At 33.8% G+C, this 27191-nt stretch overlaps 2 protein-coding genes across 2 annotated transcripts in view; one reads left to right on the top strand and one right to left on the bottom strand.

The window, feature by feature from the left end:
- LOC129005281 (beta-1,4-galactosyltransferase 7-like) overlaps positions 1-27191 on the bottom strand; it is a 113444-nt gene that overhangs the window by 14946 nt on the left and 71307 nt on the right. The gene's annotated exons all lie outside the window — the stretch shown is intronic.
- On the top strand, positions 615-17579 carry LOC129005315 (uncharacterized). Its single transcript, XM_054434171.1, has 5 exons — positions 615-709; positions 2804-2906; positions 8604-8769; positions 12824-12939; positions 17311-17579. Exons 1-5 carry the CDS (start codon positions 615-617, stop codon positions 17434-17436), a joined length of 606 nt encoding a protein of 201 aa, XP_054290146.1. The 3' UTR covers positions 17437-17579.

The following is a 27191-nucleotide window of genomic DNA, read 5'->3' as shown; positions in this document are numbered from 1 at the left end:
TTCTGAAAGAGAATAAACTTTCCTTCAAATTGATACTATATACTTCTTGGAAACACTCAAGAAAGGCAACCAAAAGTCTCACTCAAATACAAAGTGTGAAAAACGCCGTTTTCAATGTATTTCTTATGTAAAACAAGTTTTTTTTAAATTTTTCACCATAAATCATAACAAAAACAAACTTTCATAATTATTTGCAAATCTACACGCATTAAGCTTTCCAACGACCCATTAATTAATAAAATCGGTCCAGCAGAACTCTAAATTTAGTTGTACAAAGATTTTTACAACTGAATTATTTAAAGAATAGATTTTTTTTTTGTAAGTTGTTACGATTCCACCAACATGCAAAAAGGAAGGACTCTCTTCAAAACGGAAGAATAATTACGGAAACGAACAATAAACACACAAACTTTCACATTTATAATATTTGTAAGATAATAATCGAGTTAAGAAAGTAGAAAAAGATCAACTATGAGCGTACCACTACACGTATAATGGTTCTAATTCGGTAACGATTCGCTCAAAACTGAAACCAAATTCAAATCAAATTTTCTTTGATGACTGACTAGGCCGAGGGCTTGCTACCTATGCACACTACCATCAGCTCCAGGACGATGGCTAGCGACAGTGACGGTACGGTAGTCCACTATGGAGCGGTGGAGCTGAATGATCAGCTGTTGCGAGACTGGGGTGGAACACCCCTCGCACCGTTGGACGCGCCCGCGAAGGCCGCACGATAGGGCTTTCTGCTGTACTAACATCCATCACCGGCACACGTGCTGTCGTACTCAGTCTCAGTCTCATTCTGTTATAATATCCTAGATTGATGTTTCACTCGTTTGTATTGTAGGTTCTATTATCTAGAAAATACACGTGCATTTAGGGGTTATTGTACATATAGGGTACATATAGGGGCTATTGACCCTACAAGCCACTAGTGAAGGTAATGTAATGTGTGATTTTTTCTAGCTGTCACCGGATATGTTTACATTAAATGTTGTTTACAAATACTGCAACCATTTTCGATCGCGGTTTTGTAAGAAAATCCAAATCCAAGTGGGACTAAAAATTGTGTGCCTCACATAAAGCGGCCTACACACTACATGTGCATTGCACGCCGTGCCATTTTTTTATTGGCACGCCGTGCTCGGCTCGGCACGTTATTGCCCACACACTTGATCTTCAGTGTAGCCTGAAACGTGCTAAATTGCATCGTCTTTTCGTACAAATTAAATGCAGAACACACTGACACGTGGCATGTTTTAAGGACATAATTAGTTGATAAAAAATAGAAACTAGACAGCACTAAGTTTGTTTGTGTTTGTAAATTGTGTAATGCCTGCCATTTTGGCTAGGGGTGAGATATCCACCTCGGGTTTGCTTCATTGTGTTTCTTTTGACAAATCCTTCAAAATGAAGGGTCACTCAATAGGGGTTGCTATTTGAGAAAAATGAGTCACCCCCTACCCTGTTAGAGGGGTTACAAAATATTTTTGATGTAAAAAATTGCGAAACCTTTGTTAACAATTATTACCACAAACAAAATATGTCTATCTATTTCTGTTTTAAAAATACAGATTTGTTTCGATACTTAATTTACACACTGTATAATAAATCGATACCGTAGTTAAGTTATACATATACAGGGTTAGTAAAAAAGTGTGGAGACCCCCTGTTATTTTTTTTACGGGCCATACTAGAAAAACGAAACTCGGCACACCTTTATGGCATGATATGAAGAATTTTTTGGGCATAACCGCCACATAGTGTACATCCCCAAAATGGGGGATTTTGAGGGAAACTCAAACATTTTAAATGATAAGCACCATCGAGTGACCCCTTATTTTGAAGGTCCTGGTAAAAGAAAACTAACAACGCAACCTAGAGGTTTCCATCTCAATCCAGTAATAAATGGAAGCTGATTGAAATCTTTAGAAATCAGAAATAACTTGCAATTTTATATTAAATTGGCTGCCATATTTTACCGTGTTAAGATAGATACCTCTAGTTTGCGTTGTTAGTTTTCTTTTATTATGACCTTAAAAATGAGGGGTCACTCGACGGGGGCTTATCTTTAAAATGTTTGAGTTCCCCCAAAATCCTCCATTTTGGGTTTGGGAACCAAGTAGCTATTATGCTTAAAAAGTACTTCATGACATGCTAAAAGGTGTGTAGAGTTTAGTTTTCCAAGTGTGAGCCGTTACAAAATTTACAGGGGGTCTCCAGACTTGGAAAGCTGTAAGTTAAATTTAAGTACTGAGAATTTCAATTGGCTACCATTTTTTACTGGATTGAGATAGAGACCTATAGTTTACATTGTTGATTTTCTTTTACCAGGAACTTCAAAATGAGGGGTCACTCGATGGGTCTTTCCATTTCAAATTTTTGAGCTTTCTACAAAATCCCCCATTTTGGGGATGTGCACCAAGTGGCGGTTATGCCCAAAAAGTACTTCATAACATGCCATAAAGGTGTGCCGAGTTTAGTTTTTCTAGTATGGGCCATTAAAAAATTACAGGGGGTCTCCACACGTTTTACTAACCCTGTACATTAAATCTTACTTGTACATCGACATTTATTTATCCATTAACTTTCAAGGGAGGGTAAATAAAATTTCTGGTAAAATCAGCAAGCTTAAAACTTAAATGGAAGATATTATGCTATAATATTTGAGTTTTCATAGGTGCTGTAAGCACAATTAATAGTCAGTGGTCAGTGTGAGTAGCCAGCGGTTGCAGTGGCAGAGTTGAGCGCAGTGATAAGCGAGCATTTGTTGTTGTGTACCGTGGCTGGCTCGAACCAGTACCAGTCCAACCCAACCACTAACTAATCCCCTCCACGGAGGCGGTGTCCCTTCCCCTCACGCGCCTGGCCGAGGAGCGCGCCAAGCGGCAGTCGGTCGAACTGTAATGCGATTTTGCCGCGAAGGTAGACCGGACCCTTAACTACAAAAGATCCATAAATACGATTTTAATACTATTTAAACGTTCTTCCAAAGGAAGATATACCATATAACATACTAATAATAATACCGATGACGTACGGTATGGGGAATATTTTATTCATTGAATGATGAACCAAATTTGGCAACTAAGCTATTAATATCATTATTGTTTTAACACTTATTACTCTTTAAACAATGCTAAATGTTCAAAATATGTATATTTCACCCAATTTATCGCAGTTAGGTGAATTAACGTAAGCCTTGAAAGTAACCGTCGATTTCGACGGGTTTCCCCTAGTCCTGTATATTAATAGGAAAGCATTTTTCTTTGAAACCTTTTTTCTCAGCTCGTGCGTATCGCAGGGAAATTTACTCATACTGTTAGAAAGATATTTTCCTGTAGATGTGCAGAATCAGAAGAATATATGTTATAACAGAAAAAATACATGTTATGCTCTCATATAGCATAGGCCATAGGTGTTCCATCTTTTATTAGTATGAAATAAAATATTATTCACTTTGTACAAAGAAATTTTGTTTATTCATCTTCGTTAGAGAGGATAAAATCCAAACAATAATTATAGATTTTCTCATTTCTATTCCAGATTAATTGTATCAAAAACATAGGTATAGGTATCAACAAATCACTTGTAAAATTATTACAAAAAACAACAGGTAGCCTATTGAAAACACCTTAGTTATATTTTGACATAGCAATAATATTTTAAGAGCAACTATTAATTTACTAAACTTATGAATCTATTGAAAGACAATATACACACCTGATCACTTTATACAGAGTAAAATTTAAAAATAACTTGGAATAATGTTGTAATAGCAAATATTCATTATAAGCAGATTGACACGGGGAAATCTTATTGATCTTGACTGGAAATGATGCAATATTTAACACATGAAAATCAGGGATTCCGCTATAGCCCTTGCCAACAGTGCAGAATAAATATTTTCAGAGAAAGTTGTAAAGGTCTGGACCCTGATTGTTGCTTTTTGCTTTAAAGGGTCTACCTATAATATGTTATAAATCATTATCTTTCTATCTCATAACATTAACAGAGTTTTACTTTTAGGCTATAGACAATAGACAATAGACAATAGACAATAGACAATAGACAATAGACAATAGACAAGTTTATTAGTCATTAATTAATTCACAAGAATTACAATAGACATCGTCAATCTAAACAATAGAAACATTATTTATAAACAACTATAAAATTTAAGTCTTTGTTTACAAATTGTATATTGAAGAAATCACTTAACTTGTACATAGGATTAGCTTTACACCAAGAGAGCAGTTTTTTGAAAATTCATTTAAGGGCAATGCACGAAAATCAACTGGAAACATGTTAAATATTTTGATCCCCAAGTGGGTATGATAGTTTTGAGATCTAGACAGTCTTACTCTACTTACATCAATAAAATTTCTATTTCTAGTTAAGTGGCTATGGACATTTCCTCTTAAAACATGTTTGTTTGAGTTCTTTTTCACAAAAATGGAGACTTCATAAATATACAGATTTACAACAGTTAATATACTAGATTCTATGAACAGAGATTTACAATGATCTAATCTTTTGGCACCAGTAACAATTCTAATGACTTTTTTCTGTATCAATAACACCTTACCAATACCTACTCCATTACCCCAAATCACAATACCAAATCTTATGATGCTCTCAAAAAATGCAAAATAGGCTAATTTCAAATAGCTATTAGTGACATGATTCCTTAAACTGCTTAATAAACATTTGACTCTGGATAACCTTGTACAGATAAAATCAATATGATGCTGCCAAGACAGCCTATTGTCAATATATATACCTAAAAGCTTAACAGAACTAAAATCACAGATGTCATGGGTTGAAACCAATAAATTGTCAGTTTTGTCAACATTTAAAAGCAAGCCATTTGCAGAGAACCACTCAGTCGATTCACCTAAGGCATTTTCTGATAGGCAGTGCAACTGCCCTAAGTCACTGTGGCTACAGAACAGTGTTGTGTCGTCTGCATAGATTGTGACATCACTACAAGAAACATTAACAGATAGATCATTCATAAGTATTAAAAATAAGATGGGGCCCAAAATTGAACCTTGCGGAACTCCAAAATTAACATGAGTGACTTGCGATGTAATACCATTGACCTCAACCATTTGCCTACGATTACTAAGATATGACACAAATAAATCTAATTCACAGCCTTGAAATCCATAATGAGCTAATTCGTCTACAAGAATGGGATGATTAACACAGTCAAACGCTTTACTCAGATCACATAAGGTGATCTGAGCAAAGCACCTATCCTCTAAAGCGTTTAAAAGATTATTTACAACATGATCCACCGCTAAAGTTGATGAAAGACCTAACCTATAAGCAAATTGACAGTTACTAAACAGATTACTATGTTCAAAAAAATTACATACTTGGTTTTTGACTATTTTTTCCATAACTTTAGCCATTGTAGAAATACATGAAATGGGTCGGTAACTGCTAGGCAAATTTTTGTCCCCTTTTTTGTACACCGGGACAACCCTTGACAATTTCATAAACGATGGAAAAACACCCTCTATGAGACAGCGATTTATACAATAAGTGAAAGGACTTAAAATAACAGAGCAAACATTTTTCAATAAATTACTCGTTAACCCATACGCATCTCTAGTATCAGAATTTTTTAACGACACAATCACATTTAAAACATCTAATTCTGATACCATTGTGAATTTAAAATCAGACACAGGTTGAGCACTTTTTGCCACCATTTGATGAGCAATGCTTTTTGACACATTCACTTTCTCACAGATTTCTTCCACCGCCGTGGAGAAATAGGAGCTGTAGTCATCAGGGGATAGCGCTGACATATTTTTCTGCGTGGACCTCCCAGCAGCTGAGTTAATTACCGACCAAGCAGTCTTGCACTTATTGGTAGACCTCTCGATGAGTTCTTCGTTTTTTCTCTTCTTTGCTTCTCGGATAGCAGTGCGATACTTGCTCTTTAGATTTTTGGATAAAAAAAGAATGTCCTCATTACCATACATTTTATACACATCTTGATAAAACAGTATTAATTTTTTCATTTTTTCCAGCTCTGGGGTGTACCAGTTAACTTTATTTTTGAGAGTTCTATTTTTAAACACCTTCTTCTTCACCAAAGGAAAACAATCATTAAAATTAGAGAAAAAGCAGTCCCAGAACAGATTGAAACTTTCTTCAGCAGATAAATTAGGGTCAAAAACCAAGTCCCAACTGACAGTGCTAAGGTTCATAATAAGGTTATCAACCATAACAGGCGTGAATCTTCTGGTCCATACTTCGCCGTCTTTCTGAAGTTGACGTTCCGCAGAAATTTGAGAATGTTCCAGTATTAACGCATCATGGTCCCCTAACAACGGGTTTACAACACTTATTTTATAGTCTGAAGAATTAACATTGGTTAGAACATTGTCAAGACACGCTGCGCCTCTAGTAGGTTTGTCATTTGCACAAAAAAGATTAAACTGTCTAAGTATATTCAAAAAGTTTGTAACACTAGGCTTTACAGTTGTGATGTCAAAGTCCGCATTGAAATCGCCACCAATCATGAGTTTACTTGTACTTCCCCTACTGACTAGGAAAGCTAGCATATCTTCCAAAGACCGCAAGAAAATGTCTACATTACCCATAGGCGATCTATATAATGACACAACAATTAGGTTAAAATGAGGTAGTTCAACCGCAGTGACTTCAAAGTCGAGTTCTAAACAAAATTGATTCAAATCAAATCAAGCTAATTGACAGGACCGAAACTGTATACAATCTGATAATCTGTATTGCCAAATACTACATAAATCCATGCCTATTTGAGATACCGGTATACAATACTTTGCAGAAAAAAGTTACAAATTTAATAAGAACCATTCAGTATGTATCAACACAATTCACAAACTAGTGTTGGGCTTTCTCGTTTTACCTAAGCAATAACCAGAACCTTTCTAGCAAAATATGTTCTGTTCAATAAACATTGTTGGTGTATTTTAGCGAATTTCCCATATTATAGGGAATAAGCTAATACCGTAGTACTCATGATAAGACGTGGAACCGGGACCGATTTACTTTTTTGTTTTGGGGTCCCTAGAGGTAAAACCACCATCCGCGTTCAAATGCATATATATGGGTCCGTTCACAATAACTCGAGCAAAAATGATCCAATTTTGATGAAATTTGGTATAAATGTGTAAACCTACATTTCAAATGAGTTATTTGTGAACCAGCATGATCTGACTATGGGAACTTTGACCCTAAAACATAACGTTTTGCAATTTCTTTTAAAACCATTTTGTTGAGCTTAAAATAAAAATAATTTAGTACATGTTGAAGTGTTATCATGCTACTAATGGTTACAAAAAAAAAAATTACAAAAATTTGAATTGTAAAAATTCCCATGTTATTTTTATGGAGAATAAACTTTTGTAGTTTGCCTCTTTATGAACATATATTTTGATCAAATTTGGATAATACATTTATTTAATACTTAACTATTAACATTTCACAAAAACACTTTATACTCTCCCTGTTGCAGCAAACCTAAGTACTTTTTAAACTAACGCTACGTAGATAGGGAATAAATGAGATATTTTATTGTAAATCCAATCAGGCAAATGGAAATTTGCTAATCTGCAGGATTGCTGCGGCTGGGGTATTTTAAATTTATTTTGTTATTTACTTTGTTATTTCAATAAACTTTACTGGTACATGCACCAGAGTACATGAAAATCATCTACTTTTAGCGAATTTCCCTGTATAGAGAAGTAGCTAATACCGTTAGGTGGCAAGGTAGGACCCGAGCCCTGGGCCGAGTTACTTTTTAATTTTGACGTCCCCGGAGACTAAAAACACTATCCATTTAAATTGTTACAAATGTATATATATATATATATATATATATATATATATATGTGTGTGTGAATGCGATAACTTGAGTAATTTTGGGCGAATTTTAATTAAATTCCGTTTAAAGGTGTAGGGCTGGATAAACTTGAATGAGTTCGCGAACTAGCAAGATCGGGTCATGGGAATGGGGTAGGGTTTTCTTATTTTTGACCCTCAAAATATAAAATTTCCCAAATTCTCTGCAAACCACTTTGAAGATCTTAAAAAAAATAAAAATAATTAGAATATTGAAGTGTTTTTGTACGGCTATTAGTTATACGGGAAATTAAAAAAATTTTAAATTAAAAATGTCCATCCATGTTTTTTTCAAGGAGAAAAGTAAACTGCTGTATTTTGCTTGTTTATGGATATATTTTGATCAAACTCAGCCAATTTATTTATTTTATGCAAGCTATTAACATATATTTTACTAAAAACACAATATATTACCTTCCTTAGTTCCTAATAGCAGCAAACCTAGTTACTTGTTAAACCTAATGTTATTTAAATAGATTTAAGTGAAAATGCAATCAGGCAAATGGAAATTCACTTAGTCTGCAGGTTTGCTGGGGCGGGGATATTTCATCATACATACAAAAGGGAAACTCATGTTAGATGGAGAAGGGATTGCGAAAAAGTCTCTATAACCCACAGCTTTACAATACTATTCATCTTAAGTTTATTCCTACAATGTTTTTTAACTTTGGCCTTTGCTTGGTTTGCTGTTACAGGTTTTCAGCAAGTTACAGATCAAAGTTACTACAGACCTGATCCACCAGATAGCAGCAGGATTACCCGGAGCTCTAGAGTCGGTACTGCTGGCAATCAAGAATAAAGTAGACTACCAGCAAAGGCAGAAGGGCGAAACTGATTCTGGACAGACTAAAACTGCCTGGGGTTAGTTGTTATTGTTGCTATATGGTTTAAAGATTGACACAATAACATGAACTTTATTTAACAATCCAATAAAACCAATTGGTTAGGGTTAAAAACAATAAAATATTTACACAACACGTTTGTTTAATGTAATTAAAACATTATCAACTTGAGAGAATTTATGGATTATATATTTTTACTTTCTCCCAATATATAATTTTAGTATATTATGGAGAAGTATTGTTTATGTCATCAACATTTCCAGATGCAAATTCACCAATCCTTTTAACGACCCAGGACAGGTATGAAAAAAGGGTCCACCAAATAATCATATCTATAGATTTTTGTATAGACCCAGCCCTTCATTATAAGGGCTGTTAACAAACTAATGGGAAAAAGTACAGTAGAACCTTGATAACAAGACCCTCATGGGGATTATTAAATAATACTTGTTTTCAAGTTTGTAATTTTCTCAAGGTTTGCAATAATAAGATGTGGTCATAGGTAAAATAAATTCTAGGGTTTTAGAAACTGACATACTTGTTATCAAGGGTCACTTTTTATCGAGGGTCTTGTTATCCAGGTTCTACTGTATGGTATGTGTCAGTTAGCTGATACAGTTTAGCATTTACTAGAGAACCCGTGCGGCTCAATGAGCCGCATAGTATGAAACATAACGCCGAGGAAAACGTTATGCTTAAATTCGAGTAATTCTAGTTACATCTTAGAGTTGTTTAAACACTTGTTAGAAACTAATTTTAAATATCTCTATTTGTGTCATAAAGGTTCACCTACATTATTTCTGATCTCAGTTTTAACTGATAACTTCTAATGAATGCTAATATGCTTCAATTCGAGCTAACATGTTGCAACAAAGTTTTTCCAGCATTGAGAATTTAAGAAAACTGTTGCCTAGACATCCCCCTAATCAAACAAATTTTCTCCGTAGAGAATCCTGAAAAGTGGAATGATATCAACCATTTAATGTGCTCCATTTTTTCCCCACAAACTCTGGGTTATCAACTGGAAAGCCATAATCTGCTTTGAATAGGCTAAAGCAGCAACACCATGAAATAGGTTGGATAACTCTCGTAGCTATAAGATTTGGATAGCAATTTTCATTTTCTCTTTTTGAACAGCGTATATTATTTGCCTCTCCTGAATCATAAAAATAAACTTGACTGTAACTAATCGATCGTTGAATACATAAACACTAATTCCTTCACTTATGTCTAATATTGCCACTAAAATTCAGTCAAAAAACTGTGTATACGTTTGTCAGAGGAACTGGCAACATGACCTAGAAGTAAACAATCCATTTGTGTTTTTCCTAAATTAAAGTAGAGCGAGTAGTACAAAAGTTTACAATAAAAAAAATAAGGTCCGCCAAGATTTGGTATAATCTTACTACTTGTACTTATCATAGTCAAGGTATTATTATTGTTTGTACTAAATTTTTTGAGATCTGTCAGTGTCAGGAGTAAACATTTCTCGCATCCATTCATTTGATCTGACATTAGGCAAGTTTATTTTACCATCGTGACAACACTATGTGCTTCGTATATATTTTCATTTACAAAGTAAGTAGCATAGCAGAACTGGCAAATATTATTCATCTCACCAAGTGAATGTGTATATGGATGTGTATCTGTTAGACCAGGCTTCTCTTTCTCTACTCTCCTTATACGCATAAGATACCTTATTATTAATTGTCTCCTCCTCCTGTTTTCAATATTTCTTCTTTGAACTTCAGGCATTTTCCGTTCTTCCAACAAAACTGATTAACTGTTTAACTTGGACTTAACCTACTGAATATTAAAACATCAATGTTTACTCCCCAAAAGCTAAAAGGTTTCTTTTTATAAACAGCTGTTTTTTGTTTTTAAATTTCTTCTATGTATTTCTTATGGGGAAAACCCGACCTTTGAGAGGGTCTCGCGCCCTTAAGAGTAGACATTTTAAAGTTCTAAAACCTTATTGCAAAACTACATATTGAGACGAATCTTTTGACACCTTAAACGTTGAAATTGGTCCACAAATAAGGGAGGAGTTGCGTTAACAAAATACGGCTTCACGTATTATATACAGGGTGTTTTTTTAAAAACTTGCATCTTTATTTATGTAAAAACCGCAATAGATAGAAATATGCAGTTTGCGGGAATCATCTATTGACGTAGGGGGGCCAATTGTTTTGAATTCAACGTTACATTCACATTCCCCCCTTTCCCCCCCTGCCCCCCAACTTATTTTTTTTAAATAGCAAGGTACCCCTTGTGACATATCAAATAAAAGAGCATAAAAAAAGAAAATGTTTGATGAAAAAAAATTGAAAATCGGTTCATAAATTTGTGAGATATTCCCCCCCTCACCCCCCCGGAACTTTTTTTTTTTAATAGCAAAGTACCCCTTGTGACATATCAAATGAAAGAGCATGAAAAAAGAAAATTTTTGGTGAAAAAAAATTTAAAATCGGCTTATGAATTTGTGAGATAATCACCCCCCTTTTCCCCTACCCATAACTTGTTTTTTTAATAGCAAGGTACCCGCCCTTGTGACATATCAAATGAAAAATAAATTTCACCAAAATTTTTCTTTTTTTATGCTCTTTCATTTGATATGTCACAAGGGGTACTTTGCTATTAAAAAAAAATTAAGTTCCGGGGGGGTAAGGTGGGGAATATCTCACAAATTTATGAACCGATTTTCAATTTTTTTTCATCAAACATTTTCTTTTTTCATGCTCTTTTATTTGATATGTCACAAGGGGTACCTTGCTATTTAAAAAAATTAAGTTGGGGGCAGGGGGGGAAAGGGGGGGAATGTGAATGTAACGTTGAATTCAAAACAATTGGTCCCCCTACGTCAATAGATGATTCCTGCAAACTGAATATTTCTATCTATTGCGGTTTTTACATAAATAAAGATGCAAGTTTTTAAAAAAAACACCCTGTATATAGATATATTAAAACGTGACAGGGTTTTTTTATTTCACGATTTTGAACCAACCACTTGACGGATTTTCATGATTTTTGTATTAAAAGAAAGATAATTTTGAGAACTAGGGAATGTCGAAGCCATAATTTTAGTTTAGGGTTTCAGTTTTATAGAAATTAAGTTTTAAATTTTAAAAAATCTAGCAGTCGACCTAACATTCTACTCTAGCTTTTGGTATAAAACCAATTGCTTAACAGCTGTAAACATTCAGTGTTTTCAACACAAATTCCAACATTTGGATGAAAATGAAATCACATGCGTAGAATTGACTTATTTATACTATGTGTAATGCTATAATCATTGATACGTTCATTTATTCGGTAAGATGATGAGATGATTGATAATTGATTGATAATTGATTATTTAAATATACCTACATAGTAAAATAATAGATGTTCTAATTTATTTTTTTGAGCAGTCATTAAAATATTTAGTTTGTTGAATTAAAAAATATTCTATAGAACTATGAGGTTAGTTTATTTACTCTGTGATTTTGTCATTGATTATAGGAAATAAGTAAGATTCTATAACCATTGCTATATATGAATCGAAGTTCACGAATATTTAAAACAAAGCTTATGAAAATTATTTTACTACTCTACTTTTTGAGGAAAGGTTGGGAAAATAATAATAATCACATGTTTTAATTAAGCTTGGCAGCTTTTTCTTTACTATAAATTTTGAACTGCTTAAACTTAGTAATAGACACACTATAAACACTATACAGTTTTAATGGACTACTCGATTCCCGTACGTAGGACGGGCCAACAGCTCGTTTTTGTTATTTCAAAAGAAGCTAATAATTTATGAATTTGTTACTGTAGGCTTGTCTATAAGAAGTTTCAATTAAAACACTAATGTTCATTGTATTAAAACTTCTTGTTCCGTCTGTTTGGTTCACCTTTAGACAGTTGGAGTCACTACACTAAGTTCTTGATCCACCTTTTACCTTTTAAGATGTTATAAAAAAGTATAAATATAATAAGTTACCTACATAATTTTGATTTATTATAAATACAATTTAATCAACCTATATTGTTTTGTGGTTGAAAATAATATCATAATATTGCTGTATCCCCAGGTGACTTTGGAGATGGTTCTGGACTAAATGATCATGAAGATATGTTTCTTGAGATTAAAAAACTAAAAAATGAAGTTCAATTGAAAAATGAAACAATATCTGTACTGAACCAAAAGGTGATTTAGTAAATTTCTAAATAGTTTTCTTTTGGATAGAGAGTATTTTTTTAAAGGTGTTAACAATTCTTTTGGTGAATTTCCTATGGAGTAAGTTATAACCGTAAGCGGCATACCTAGAAACCTAGACCTGGGACCAATTTACTTTTTCAGTTTGATGTCCCCAGACCATACACAATTTGTTCAAATTTTTATACAGTAATGTATTTTGAGGGTTACATGAATGTGTAGGGCTGGATAAACTTGAATAAGTTTGCGAACCAGCAAGGTCAGGTCATAATAATTTACAAATAAAAATACTTTTTAAAAATGCCACGTTTTTAAACGCACTAAAAAGTATAAAATAATTTATAAAATGTTTAGAGAATAAATACTTGTAAGATTTAAAACAAAAAACGTGGGGCGCATGCTGATTTACAATTAACTTCACCTATTAAACTATTATGATCTATTGCATGCGCCCCACGTTTTTCGTTTTAAATCTTATAAGTATTTATTCTCTCAACATTTTATAAATTATTTTATACTTTTCAGTGCGTTTAAAAACGTGGAATTTTTAAAAAGTATTTTTATTTGTAAATTATTTTCTAATTTTTAGTCTTTAATGTGTAAATATGTTAAACATATTTTATATGGCCTCTTAATACATAACCAAAACCCAAAACCTTATTATCTGTAATCAGATGTTTTATCTTTACTTTGAAATGATTGTTTTATATTTTTAGAATATCTCGGGAGCAGAACCTGTACCTCTTATCCTCTGCTCTTCTAACTGTCAAATTTAAATATTTACAGCTGACTTAAATTAATTTATATGTTTAAATTCTTTTAAAATGTAAACATGGAAAATTTGGAAGCCAAAGGGGCGTAGCCCAAGGGAAATATGAAAATTAAATGATATAATATTGCATTGTCATCCATTTATGAGCTATGTTTCAAATTTCAAGTCTCTAGCTCATCGGGAAGTATCAAAATTTGCAAGAATGCGATTTAATAAAAAAAAGCCCCATGGGGCGTAGCCCAAGGGAAATATAAAAATTAAATGACATAATATTGCATTGTCTTCCATTTGTGAGCTATGTTTCAAGTTTCAAGTCTCTAGCTCGTCGGGAAGTTAATATAAAATTGATATCAAAATTTGTACCGGAAAAGAAAGCGAGCTAATAAAAACGTTTTAAAAAAAAGGGATGATATGAGTTTTTGAAATTTTCAAAATATGTTTTTTTTCTAAATTTCCACCTTAATGTTTGAAAATGCCCAACTTTAATCTCACCCATAGTGTAGAGCTGAAAAAATAAATCACTTTGTACACTTTGTTTATGATTAAAGGTTACGAGAAAATTCCAAAAAACGGTCTATTTAAAATTCCTTTGTTATTCTTTTGTGGGATGATAAAAATGCTGTAGTTTACTTGTTTATGAATGTATTTAGGTGAAATTTATTTATTTCATACTATAGTACTAACATTTTCCTAAAAAAACCCCAAAATATTTTTTTTTAGTTTAAAAATCTGTATAAGTTTGTATAACTCCAAACAAACGTTCCCGATATATGAAATACGTTTATGTTTTTATAGAGGCGTCCTTCTAGTGTGTAAAAAACATTGGAATATAATGATATATCAATTTTTGAATTTTTTTATTATCCAAATCATGACTGTTATGGTCAGGGACAATGTTACGGTCGGGAAATAATTAATCGGTTGGCGATTAACAAGAATCATTATATTGTTTATTTAGATTTTCATCCCACTACTCTTATTCTTATAATATTCCACAAGACTTGATAAACCATAATTTATTTTTTAAACATTATAGTTATATATATAACTTTATTCAATATAAGCGTTACTTCATATAAGGTAATAAAAATACCTGTCAATGTAAACATAGTTCAATAGTTATTTGTGTAACTAGTGGTGAAAGTGGCACTTTGCTGCACACGAGAGCAATGTTTACGCACGAGCTGCGGGCTAGTGCGGAATGATCTCGAGTGCAGCAAAGGCCTTTTTCACTCGTGTTACACATTATATTTTTCCTACAGTCACTATAAAACATATAAATAATTATTAGTCTTTCAAACACTATACAACACGTTTTTAGGTTCAGCTGGCAAAACAAATGGTGCCCTAGAGAAAGTAGTACCCGCGGTCCGTATCCCTCCGCTATTTTTCCTCGGCAAGAAATGTGCTCCGCTTTTTAAGGACATAGTTCCGTATGTTTTTGTAATTTGAAGTAGTTTCCGCGCCTAAAAAAAATGCTTTAAAGGTATTTTCTTGTTAATTAAGATTGTAGGAATGTTTTAAAAAAATTTTAAAAGAAAAGTCCAGAAAGTTCAGAAATACCGAAACTATAAACACGAAATGACAGGTTAAATCGTAGTTATAATAGTCAATCAGCTGCTCATAGTATTATTATCTTTAAGTGTTGCCAACCTATTTCCAAGTGTACACGGATTACGTGCATAATAGAAACACGCTGTTTTGTGTTGTTTCGTTGGAATCCTGATGTGCGGCACAGTATAAACCGTGCGGCACAGTATAAACCGTACGACAAAGTATAAACCGTACGGCAAAGTATAAATATGCAGCAATTAGCTACTACTAACAGTCTGTACTATAAAAAGTACAAGGAAGCAAACTTTGTCGGGTGACTGTAGGAAAAATCTATTTTTTTACATCCTTCAATTAATTGTACTGTTATGAAAAATATTTGTCTTGCAATTAAACTAAACTGTGCAATTTACAATGATGTTTAAATTTATTTTCACGACCATAGCACAGTACAATCGATAAAGCTATTATGGTCGTGAAAAAACTTGTGATGGTCGAGATGCCCCGGTTGTGAAATCACGTATTATTTGGCTCTGTTCTGGTGCCAGCCCTACACGTCATGTTTGATGAGGCAAAGTGGATTTCTAGGTTAACTTACTCACTCACTCCCATGGCCATTTATGCCCAAGGTGGGATTTGGCCTCACCAACAACTATTCTCCATCTCTCTCGATCTTCTGCCTCTTCCACTGCTGCCCCCACTACTCCTCTGACGTCCTTGGAGACACTATCCCACCATCTCTTCTTGTGCCTTCCTAATGGTCGTTTCCCTTCTGGCTTTCCTATACTTGCTTCGTTTAATAGTGAACCCCGTTCTCTCCGTAGTGCGTGACCTGCCCACCTTACTCTTTGCTTTCCATTTTTTTCTTTTTTTTCTAGGTTAACTTAGCAATTAAAATATAATATCAAAATTAACACCATGTCTACTTCATAAATTACTATGTACAATCGTGGACACACCAAAATTACAAAAAGCACAAACTTACCTATTTGAATCTTTTACTTGATTTTTTTACTGCAAAACCACCGGTACAACAAAACTAACGCACATCCCGAACCAGTCTCTAAAACCAACTGACGCTATCGCTGCCAGGCTTGCCACTGTCGTGTTCCAAAGTTGCAAATTTTGCCATTATGGTCGGGACGTCAAATCAAGGGACAGACTTATTTTGTCATGGTAGTCTTTTCGCAATAAAAAAAATATTATATGCTCATTTTTAGTAAATTTAATAACTATTGATGACATAAAAATATGGCATTATATATTTCAGCATGAGTAAATAGTCTAAAAACAGCGTGAAAGTTGAAGAATGTACCTTAGGGACACGTGATGGTCGTGAATTTTGAGACTTTAAAAACAAAAAACCTAGAACCAATTCAAAACCAAATAAATGTTTTTAACATGTTGCCCCAAAAAATATTAAAACATAATAATATACTACAAATACAGTATCCACAAAATAAAAGGCCAGGGACATTAAAACGTACGTTTCAAAATGTTCACTCATAGGCAGGTTAAATTAAATTAAATTAGATATAACGTTTTAGGGAAAAGATTTGTTGTAGTCTGCCCACAACACTTTTCTAAGTTTTCAGCTTACTTTTACGGTTTCACAAACTAAGTGCTTGTTTTGGGAAACCCGCCACATAATTTTGACAAAGCTACGGTATTTACATTTTAGCTATTTAATTTTTTCTGATGACGAAGTCAAACTATATAGGTGTATTCAACTAAAAGGAAATACAGTTTTGACTTTAACAATTTTTAAATGTGTTTATAAAAAAAGTGACTTTTGATGAGATATAAAGTTTAGTTATATTTGATCTGAAGTACTGAACAAAAATAAAACTCAAATAAGGTCCATAAGTTCCCACTTATTATTCTTCCACTTTTGGGACTTGAGTAGTAGAGTAGTGTAGAAAGTAAAGTACAGCAGTATGGACAGAAAGTTGATGTAGGAAATCTGTTTAAATAACTTCACATTTTAAAATAGCTACCATATATAAAATAGTATTATTTAAATTCTGAATTATTGATAGGTTGTCCATCTTGAGGCATTGTTGGAAATAAAGGACAAACGGCTACGAGAGCTGACTGCCAATGTAGATCGGATGAAAGCCAGACAAGATGATTCAAAAGAGAGTTTTCATTCAATATCTGCTTAGTATCTGAAATATTCGGTATCATCAACATTTGAACAATAACTCTAAATACTCCTTGTGTTGCCAAACCTAATTATGTGATTCACTATTAGAATTACTTCAAAACACTTCAAAATTATATTGTTGTTAAATTGTTTTCTATTTTTCATTTTATTTTTTATTTATTTTAGTTTGTACATTATTCATAATGAGTGTTTAGAAGGGTATTTTTGTGCATAGTGGGGGAGCTAAAGTAAAAACCCCATAACAAAACTGCAAATTGTGATAAGAGTATGCACTTTGGTGGGAATGTAGTTTAAGGTTAGGCAATGCAAATAAGATGGGGAGGCACCACCAAAGTTGCTATAATCCAAAATGGCAGAGATTTTTCAAAATAGCTGCCCGTATTTTGGGTTTTATATATATTTTCTTTTGACATACATCATGCAAAATGGTGTTTCTTATCAGTTTTTAAGTTTTTAGGTATATGGTAAGTAAATAAGTTGAGTAATAATGTAATAAACGTAAATTTATTTACAGAAAATGTATATCCCCAAATCAAAAATACACTTTATATTTTAGAAGTTGCAGAATATTTCTACCAACACTATTTTTAGCGAATTTCCCTACAGGGAAGTAGCTATTACCGTAGGTCTCGTGGTAAGACCTAGGCCCGGGACCGATTTACTTTTTTATTTTGATGTCCCCAGAGGCCAAAAACACCATTCGTTCAAATTTGTATATATGTAGGATGTATATATTTGTGTGTGTGTCCATGAGCACGATAACTTGAGTAATTTTTATCCGAATTAGATGAAATTTGGTTTAAAGGTGTAAGGCGGGATAAACTTGAATGAGTTCACAAACCAACATTATCGGACCATGGGAACGGGGTTTTATAGGGTAAAATTTGGGTTTTCTAATTTTTGAGCCTAAAAACATAATATTTTCCAATTTCTATCCATACCTTATTAAAGAACTTAAAAATAGAAATAATTTAGTAGGCTATATCAACGTGTTTTTGTACGGTTATTGGTAAAAGAGAAAATTTAAAAAATTTTATATTTAAAATTCCCATATTATTCTTATGGAGAATATTGTAAAATGTTGTATAGTTTGGTTGTTTATGGATATATGTTGATAAAAAATGGCAAATTTTTTTTTTATTTTATACCAAGCTATTAATATTTTACTAAAAAACTAACTTTATTAGTTTCCTTGTAGCAGCAAACCTAGGTACTCGTTAAACCTAATGTTGTTTAAATAGATTTAATCAAAAATCAATTCAGACAAATGGAAATTCACTTAGTCTGCAGGTTTGCTGTGGCGGGAGTATTATTGTTCACATTCATTCTTGCATTTCCACAATAATGTGGAAGATAAACCAGCAGTTCTGCAGCTGCACTTGTGTTTTCAGAATTTGCAAACACATTTTATGAGTTCTTTGCAGGAATCAGAAATTTCTGATACTTCCGACCATTTCAACTGCCAAGATTCATTATGCAACCACCAACCCCAATCGTTTAGTAATGTTGCACACTACGCAATACTTGCTGTAGTAATGCACCTTTTATTGGTGGAAGACTTTCTATTGGGCGATTTTTGGTCATGAACAATTCTTGTCTTGCTTCATTAACACTGATGTTGTCACTAATCCAAAATTTCGTTAGGAACCGCATTTTGTGGTTGAGATATAAACGAAAATGCAGTAGTGGCTTCTTAAAGAGCATCCATGAATTCCAAGTTGATTTGTTTGACTTTCCTGTGAAATTAGGAACCTTTGCAGCCTGTGAAAGCTTGGGATCATGGTAAAGCAATAGCATTTCCCATATATAGCTTCAGCTATATAATATACTAGCTGTAACCCACGGGCTTTGCCCCGTTTAACTTCTTAATTTTCAAGATGATCTCGCAATCACGTCCTGATGGTTGGAGCTCGTTCGCTACGCTCACTCACCATTAGGTTGGAGCTCGTTCGCTGCGCTCACTTGCCTTCAGGTTAGCTCGTTCGCTACGCTAACTCGCCTCCAGGTTGAAGTTCGTTCGCTACGCTCACTCACCTTTTGGTTGCAAATTAGCTGTTGTCATAAATAAAAAAAAAAATAATAGTGCTGCACCCTGTTGGTAATCCTTGTAACTTTAATGCTATTGAACATCATAGAACAGAACCGACTTGTTTAATTGAAACAGCTGTTAAGATTCATTAATTCCATTTCTCATAAGGTTAACATGGGAAAATCCAGAGCCACTGGGGCGGAGAGCAGAGGTCGGAGGGTAAAATCCTTTCTTAGTGAGCGTCTACTACCCAAAAGGAAGATGCCTGCCAAGTTTCAGGTTCCTAGATCTTATGGTTTCTGAGATTTCGTGATGAGTGAGTGAGTGAGTGAGTGAGTGAATGAATGAGTCAGTGGTATTTGAGCTTTATATATATAGATGAACTAGAATAAATCTGTAATTTTTCCTGTTCTCAATAACTTAACACCATAGACTCTGCCGATTTAACTGTCACATTACCTTGTTTGCCTACAATTACCCTGCTATCAATGACATTAAGGGCATCATTATTTTTAGAAACATGAGATTCCTAGCTCTTTAAGGGGAGCTGAACCTAAAATTTTTAAATTTTTTTTAAAAATTTTTTTATTTAAGTTTTAGATTCTTTGTTTTATCCTGAAAAAGAAAAAATATATATATATATTAATAGGTATCACCTCCCAAAACTGGAAAAAACAAAAAAAAAAAAAACAAAGTAAAGCACCAAATTTTCTGAGCATAGTGAGTAGACCTAATAAGGCTGAACCGAAAATTTTTAAATTTAAAAATTTTTTTTTTTATTTTAGTTTTAGATTCTTTGTTTTATCCTGAAAAAGAAAATATATATATATTAATAGGTATCACCTCCCAAAACTACAAAAAAAAAGTAAAGCACCAAATTTTCTGAGCACAGTGAGTAGACCTAGTAAGGCTTTATGTCATCTTAGTTCGCGACTTTCCGAAAAACTTGTTTTTTTAATGATAAAGGTACATTTTTATCAAGAAGTAATAAAGATATCTTGATGAAATTTTTACCAAGTGTACCTTACATCACTACAAATATGTGGAACTAGAATTATCACCATAGGATCAATAGTAAAAATTACAAAAATTAAAAAAATATATTTTTTGTCTAAAAAAATTAGAATTTTTCAAAAATAAAAATAAAATGAAATTTGTTACCATAGAAACATAATTCTAGTTCAACACACTCTTAAAGCACATATATTAACTGTCTACAATTTCTAAAGCTGTAGGTTAAATAGTTTCTGAGAAAAATGTACCTAAACTTAGAGAATTTAACATGGGCTCTTATGGGTGGTTCAGCTCCCCAAATGTACTGTAAAGTGCTCGTACCTTAGCAACATATTTGACTTGAAATGATTGGTTTCTCCAGATTTCAGTTTGATGTCACTCTCAATTAAACTATTGTATTAATCGACTTATTTCTGATTTTAATTTTTCTGATTCATCATTCTGATTCATTCCATTCCATTTATATCAACATCGGCGGGAAAACCATTTATATCATCAAAGTTCTGAAAGTTTTTGAAAGCGTTACATATCCGGTGCTACGAGCGTTTACATTTTTATTATTTGCAGGGCAAAGCCAACTATCTTTATCTGTCTTTTGGCACAGTATAAAAATGGTCCAATCAACAGCTTTTGGTTTATATCCACCCAAGTCACTCGGAGGAACTGTGTAACCGCTATGCCATTTTTAGAATTTAATCTTCATTCTCTCGAATCAGAAAAAAAAATAAAACCCCCAGACCTGGCACCATGTTAGCCCCGGTGTGACGGCCAAATTTGTACATGTTTTCCTAATAAAACTACCTTCAGAACGTGAGCGACACAATAATAAACACAACAATGACCTGTAGTATCAGCTGTTTGGCAATATTTGTCTATTTAGCATTGCCAACCTGTTAGAGAAAAATAATTGAAAGTGACATAAGTTTGTTGACATTTTTATCCTCCTATATTTCATGGAAAAATATCTCAAGGAAGAAGAAGAAACTCTGTTTCCAGTTATTTTGCATTATTTTTATTTTCCTTGTGTCTCAATGGATGTAGGCAAAGGTGAAAAACACATTATAAAAAAACGTTGTAGGTGAAAAACTTAACTCTTAAAATAAACAGCTTTTTGGTGACCTTCAGAATTGGCTGAAAACTTGTACATTTTCAGCCTTAGATTATAGAGAAGATATAATTGTAATATATTACAAACTTGGTATTAAATTAAAGGCCGGAATCTCCAGATTGAGATGATACCAATATTTTATAGTGTGAATGCCATTTTCAAGCTTTTATCAGTAAATAAATAAGTTAACACAAAATACGGGCAGCCATTTTGAAAAATAGCCGCCATTTTGCATTATAACAACTTTAGGCAATGCCTCCCCATCTTATTTTAGTTGTCGGACCATAACGTTCATTCATACCAAAAGGGTTTTTCTTATCACAATTTGCAGTTTTGATATACACGTAGCTGTAGCTCCCCCACTAGCAGTCAACTAAGCAAGTATGGACATAAGTGTGGATCATGTTTTTTTTCCTACAGTTACCTAACAATGTGCATGTTCTCTCACTGATTTGAGAAAGCAAAGTGGCCAATTCGCTCATCGGTGAGACAATGTTAACATTGTCTCACTCTAATTAAAAAAAAACAATAAAAAATAACATAATTTGCAATAACTTTTGAACCGTAATTTTTACAGAAATGGGAGTTCTACCGTTTTGTTCAGAATTTAGAGGGCTACAACATTTTTGAGAAAATCCTATTTTTCCGTTATTTTATGGATTTTTATGGGAAAACTTACATTAAAAATCAAAATTTCAAAAAAATTTAAAAAACGCCTGGAGATACCATCGATTAGTACCTACATACCAAATTTCATCAAAATCGGACTACAGGTTTGGTATGTAGCTCTGTACATATCCAGACACACACACACACACACCAACACACACAGACATCACTTTGAAAACCACCAGGGGGATCCAAAACGGATATATCCACTCAAAACTCAAACTCGAAAAATTTCAAGTTCCTAGGAATCAATCCTTGGCCCATTTTTATTTTTTTAAATTTATATTAGGGCTATTGACCTTCCAATGACAATAAACACCTAAACTATTCTGTTACTATTCTGTAGATGATACAACTTTTTTAGCGAATTTCTCTAGCCTATAGGGAAGTAGCTATTACCGTAGGTTTCATGAGAAGACCTAGGCCCGGGACCGATTTACATTTTCATTTTGATGTCCCAGAGGCCAAAAACACTATTGGTTAAAATTTGTATATATACAGGGTTAGTAAAAAGTGTGGAGACTCCCTGTTATTTTTTTAACGGCCCATACTAGAAAAACTAAACTCGGCACACCTTTTAAACATGTTATGAAGTACTTTTTGGGCATAACCGTCACTTGGTGTACATCCCCAAAATGGGGGATTTTGGGGGAAACTCAAAAATTTCAAATACAAAGACCCATCGAGTGACCCCTCGTTTTGAAGGTCCTGGTAAAAGAAAACCAACAACGCAAATTAGAGGTCTTTATCTCAATCCAGTAAAAAATGGCAACCAATTGAAATTCTCAGAAGTTAAATTTAACTTACAGCTTTCCAAGTCTGGAGACCCGCTGTACATTTTGTAGCGGCTCACACTAGGATAACTAAACTCTACACACCTTTTTGGCATGTTATGAAGTACTTTTTAAGCCTAATAGCCACTTGCTTACCAAACCCAAAATGGGGAATTTTGGGGGAAACTCGAAAGTTTTAAATGATAAGCCACATCGAGTGACCCCTCATTTTGAAGATCCTGGTAAAATAAAACTAACAACGTAAACTAGAGGTTTCTATCTCAATCCAGTAAAAAATGGAAGCTGATTGAAGTCTTTAGAAATCGGAAATAACTTGCAATTTTATATTTAACTGCCATATTTTACTGTGTTAAGATAGAGACCTATAGTTTGCGTTGTTCGTTTTAGAATTTCCCATATAGGGAATAAACTATTACCGTAGTACTCATGGTAAGACCTGGACGCGGGACCGATTTTTTTTTTCGTTTTGAGGTCCCTAGAGGCCAAAAACACCATCCATTCAAATTCATATATATATATACAGGGTTTCCAAAAAATAATGGTGCGGTTTAGTTATGAAATAAAAAGATAACGAGAAGAGGTACAAAAAAACTATTTATTTTATTGGATTCCTTACATTAAAAAGATTTTATACATATCTAATAAAGCTCCACATGGCCACCATTCCTAGCCCCTTGCCTAGCCCCTAGTCCAAATGATAATCTACTTCAGCCCACACATTTTGCAACATTTCTTTTGTCACCGTTGAAACTGTATGAATGATTCTTTCCCTTAGGTGGTCCAAATTGCAAATTTTTCGAGCATATACTATGTTCTTTACATGACCCCAAAGAAAAAAATCGCATGGAGTCAGGTCCGGGCTCCTGGGGGGCCATGCTATAGGACCGCCTCTTCCAATCCACCTGTTCGGGAACTTAACATCTAAAGCATCTCGAACAATTGTTTTATAATGTGGAGGTGCTCCATCCTGCTGAAAATAAAGGCTTTTTGCATTTTCCATGTCGTCAAGTAGAGGAAAACAATAGTTTTCTAACATGTCCAAGTAAACATTTCCATTGATAGTTTTTTCAGCGAAGAAAAATGGCCCAATTACTTCTTCTCTGGACAGGCCGCACCAAATGTTTATTTTTGGTGAGTCTCTTTCCTTTTCAAAAGTTTCATGAGGATGCTGAGCTCCCCAAATTCTTACGTTGTGCCTAAACACAACCACTGATGTGAAATGTGGCTTCATCTGAAAAAACTACTTCATTCAAAAATGATTCATTTTCTGCCATTTGGTTCAACATAAATGTAGCGAATCCTGCTCTATTTTATCAAATCTGTTGTTTTTATTTTTTGGAAGATGGAGTCTTTTGTGTAAAACTTTGTGAAGAGTACTTACAGGTATTCCTAATTCAAGACTACGGCGAGGGAGGGATTTCTTTGGACTTCTAACACAAGATAGTCTGATGTCTTCAACTGTCTGGTTAGATACTGGTGGTCTACCAGGTCTACTTTGCTTTTTAACTGACCCAGTGTTTATGAATTGCTTACTCCAACGATTAATGTTGTTTTTATGAGGCGGAGCTTTATTGAATGTTCTTCGAAATGCCCGTTGCACTAAAGTCACTGACTTTAACTCACTTAATAACAATACACACTTAGCTTTTTCCTGATCTGAAAACATGTTGGTCGAAAAAACTCAACTTATTGATTAAGGAGTGTTTTGAATAGTACAACAATCAAAACAGCTGTTTTAACAAATGTGAACAAAACTGTTTGAGCTACTAGATACAGGGATACCAACAGAAGTCATTTAATTTGTCTTATAACAGTTTTACAGGATGTTAAAACCGCACCATTATTTTATGGAAACCCTGTATATATATTTATATATTTACATATATATATATATATATATATATATATATATATATATGTGTCCGTCAGCACGATAACTCGAGCAAAAATTATCCGATTTTGATGAAATTTGGTACAAACGTGTAAACGTACGTTTATTCGACCGAGTTTGCGATCCAGCATGATCGGACCATGGGAACGGGGGTTTACAGGGGGTTTTATGGGGTAAAAATAGGTTTTTCCCATTTTTGACCCAAAAAACATAAAATTTAGCAATTTCTTTCCAGTTTGATCAACATATTTTGATCAAATTTGGAAAATACATTAATTTCTTACAAAACCACAGTACCTTTTAACATTTTACATAAAAAAACTTTTTTACCCTTCCTGTTGCAGCAAACCTAGTACTCATTAAACTAATTCTGTTTAAATAGGGAATAAATGTGATATTTTTAAGGAGACATTTTAGTTTAAATCCAATCAGGCGAATGGAAATTCGCTAAGTCAGCAGGTTTGCTGCGGCGGGGGTATTATTTTATTATGACCTTCAAAATGAGGGATCACTCGATGGGGCTTATCATTTAAAATTTTTGAGTTTCCCCCAAAATCATCCATTTTGGGGTTGGGAACTTATGAGAATTGCAATTGGCTGCCATTTCGTACTGAACTGAGATAGAGACCTCTAATTTGCGTTGTTGGTTTTCTTTTACTAGGACCTTCAAAATAAGGGGTCACTCGATGGGTCTTTGTATTTGACATTTTTTAGTTTCCCCCAAATCCCCCCGTTTTGGGGATGAACACCAAGTGGTGGTCATGCCCAAAAAGTACTTCATAAGATGCCATAATGGTGTGCCGAGTTTAGTTTTTCTAGTATGGGCCGTTAAAAAAATAACAGGGGGTCTCCACACTTTTTACTAACCCTGTATATAAATGTGTGTGTGTGTGTCCGTGAAGATGATAACTTGAGTAATTTTTGTCTGATTTTGATAAAATTTGGTTTTAACCCTTAGAGTGCCAGGCGAGAAATAAAAGTAACGCTCAAAAAATGCCGATGATTTTTCCCGAAGGTCGCGCTAAAAATGCCGAGCGCGATCTGGCGATTTTTAGGTTAAAATTTCGTAAAAATCGAATTTTCGATATTTCGACCAACGAAAATCGATGTATCGCATCTAGTAACTTTCAACTCAATGTTAATATATGGGTTAAAAGAATCTGAGTATCCATTCGGTTGTTATGACAACTGTTCGATCATTACGAAACGTCCGGTCAGCCGGACGTTGGCACTTTTGGCATGTTCTAAAAACGTCCGGTCGGCCGGACGTCGGCACTTTTGGCTCGTTTTAAAAACGTCCGGTTCCCCGGACGTTGGCACTCAAAGGGTTAAGGTGTAAGGAGGGATAAACTTGAATGAGTTCGCGGACCAGCATGATCAGACCATGGGAACGGGGTTTAACGTGGGGTTTTATGGGGTAAAAATGGGGTTTCCTCATTTTTTACCCTTAAAACACAAAATTTATCAATTTTTCTCCAGACCTATTTAAAGAGCTTAACAAAAAAATCATTTAGTATATCAACGTTTTTTTGTACGCTTATTGGTTACGGAGTAAATTTAAAAAATTGTTCATTTAAAATTCCCATGTTATTCTTATGGAGAATATTGTAAAATGTTGTAGTTGGCTTGTAGATTTATTTATTCTATACTAAGCTATTATATTTTAATAAAAAACAAACTTTATTAGTTTCCCTGTAGCAGCAAACCTAGGTACTCATTAAACATAAATGTCAATTTAATGAACTTAATGTACTTGAAAATTTAGTCTATGTCACAAGACTATAACCACGTCCAATGGGTTTCTTGCCAATGAATCTTATATATATTAAAAAAATTTGGTTTTTCTTTTCCGAGTTCGTTTGGCTCTTCTACCCAATCAATTTTCATGATTGAGGTCTCAAATTGAAGGTATGCACGCACAGATTTGCCATCAAGCATCGTTATAAATGTATCTATAATCCCACTCGACATATACATAAACGAAATTTGCTCCCCATGTATTTCTTATGGGAGTTAAATTTGGTTTCTCTTTTCCGAGTTCGTTTGGCTTTTCTACCCTACCGATTTTCATGATCGAGGTCTCAAATTGAAGGTATATGCACCCACAGATTTGCCATCAAGCATCAGCATATATTTATCTTTATCCCACTCGGCTTATACGCCAAACCAAATCTGTGCTCCCTGTCAAGCTTCGGCATATATTTACTTACTGTAATACTCGACCAAATACCAATCAATGAAATACTGG

The sequence above is a fragment of the Macrosteles quadrilineatus genome, unplaced genomic scaffold (assembly GCF_028750875.1).
Source record: "Macrosteles quadrilineatus isolate MER2022 unplaced genomic scaffold, UCM_ALF_1.0 Scaffold_19__1_contigs__length_3004403, whole genome shotgun sequence".
Lineage (NCBI taxonomy): Eukaryota > Metazoa > Arthropoda > Insecta > Hemiptera > Cicadellidae > Macrosteles > Macrosteles quadrilineatus.
Note: the sequence above shows the minus strand (reverse complement) of the source record. Positions and strands in the feature narration are given on the sequence as shown.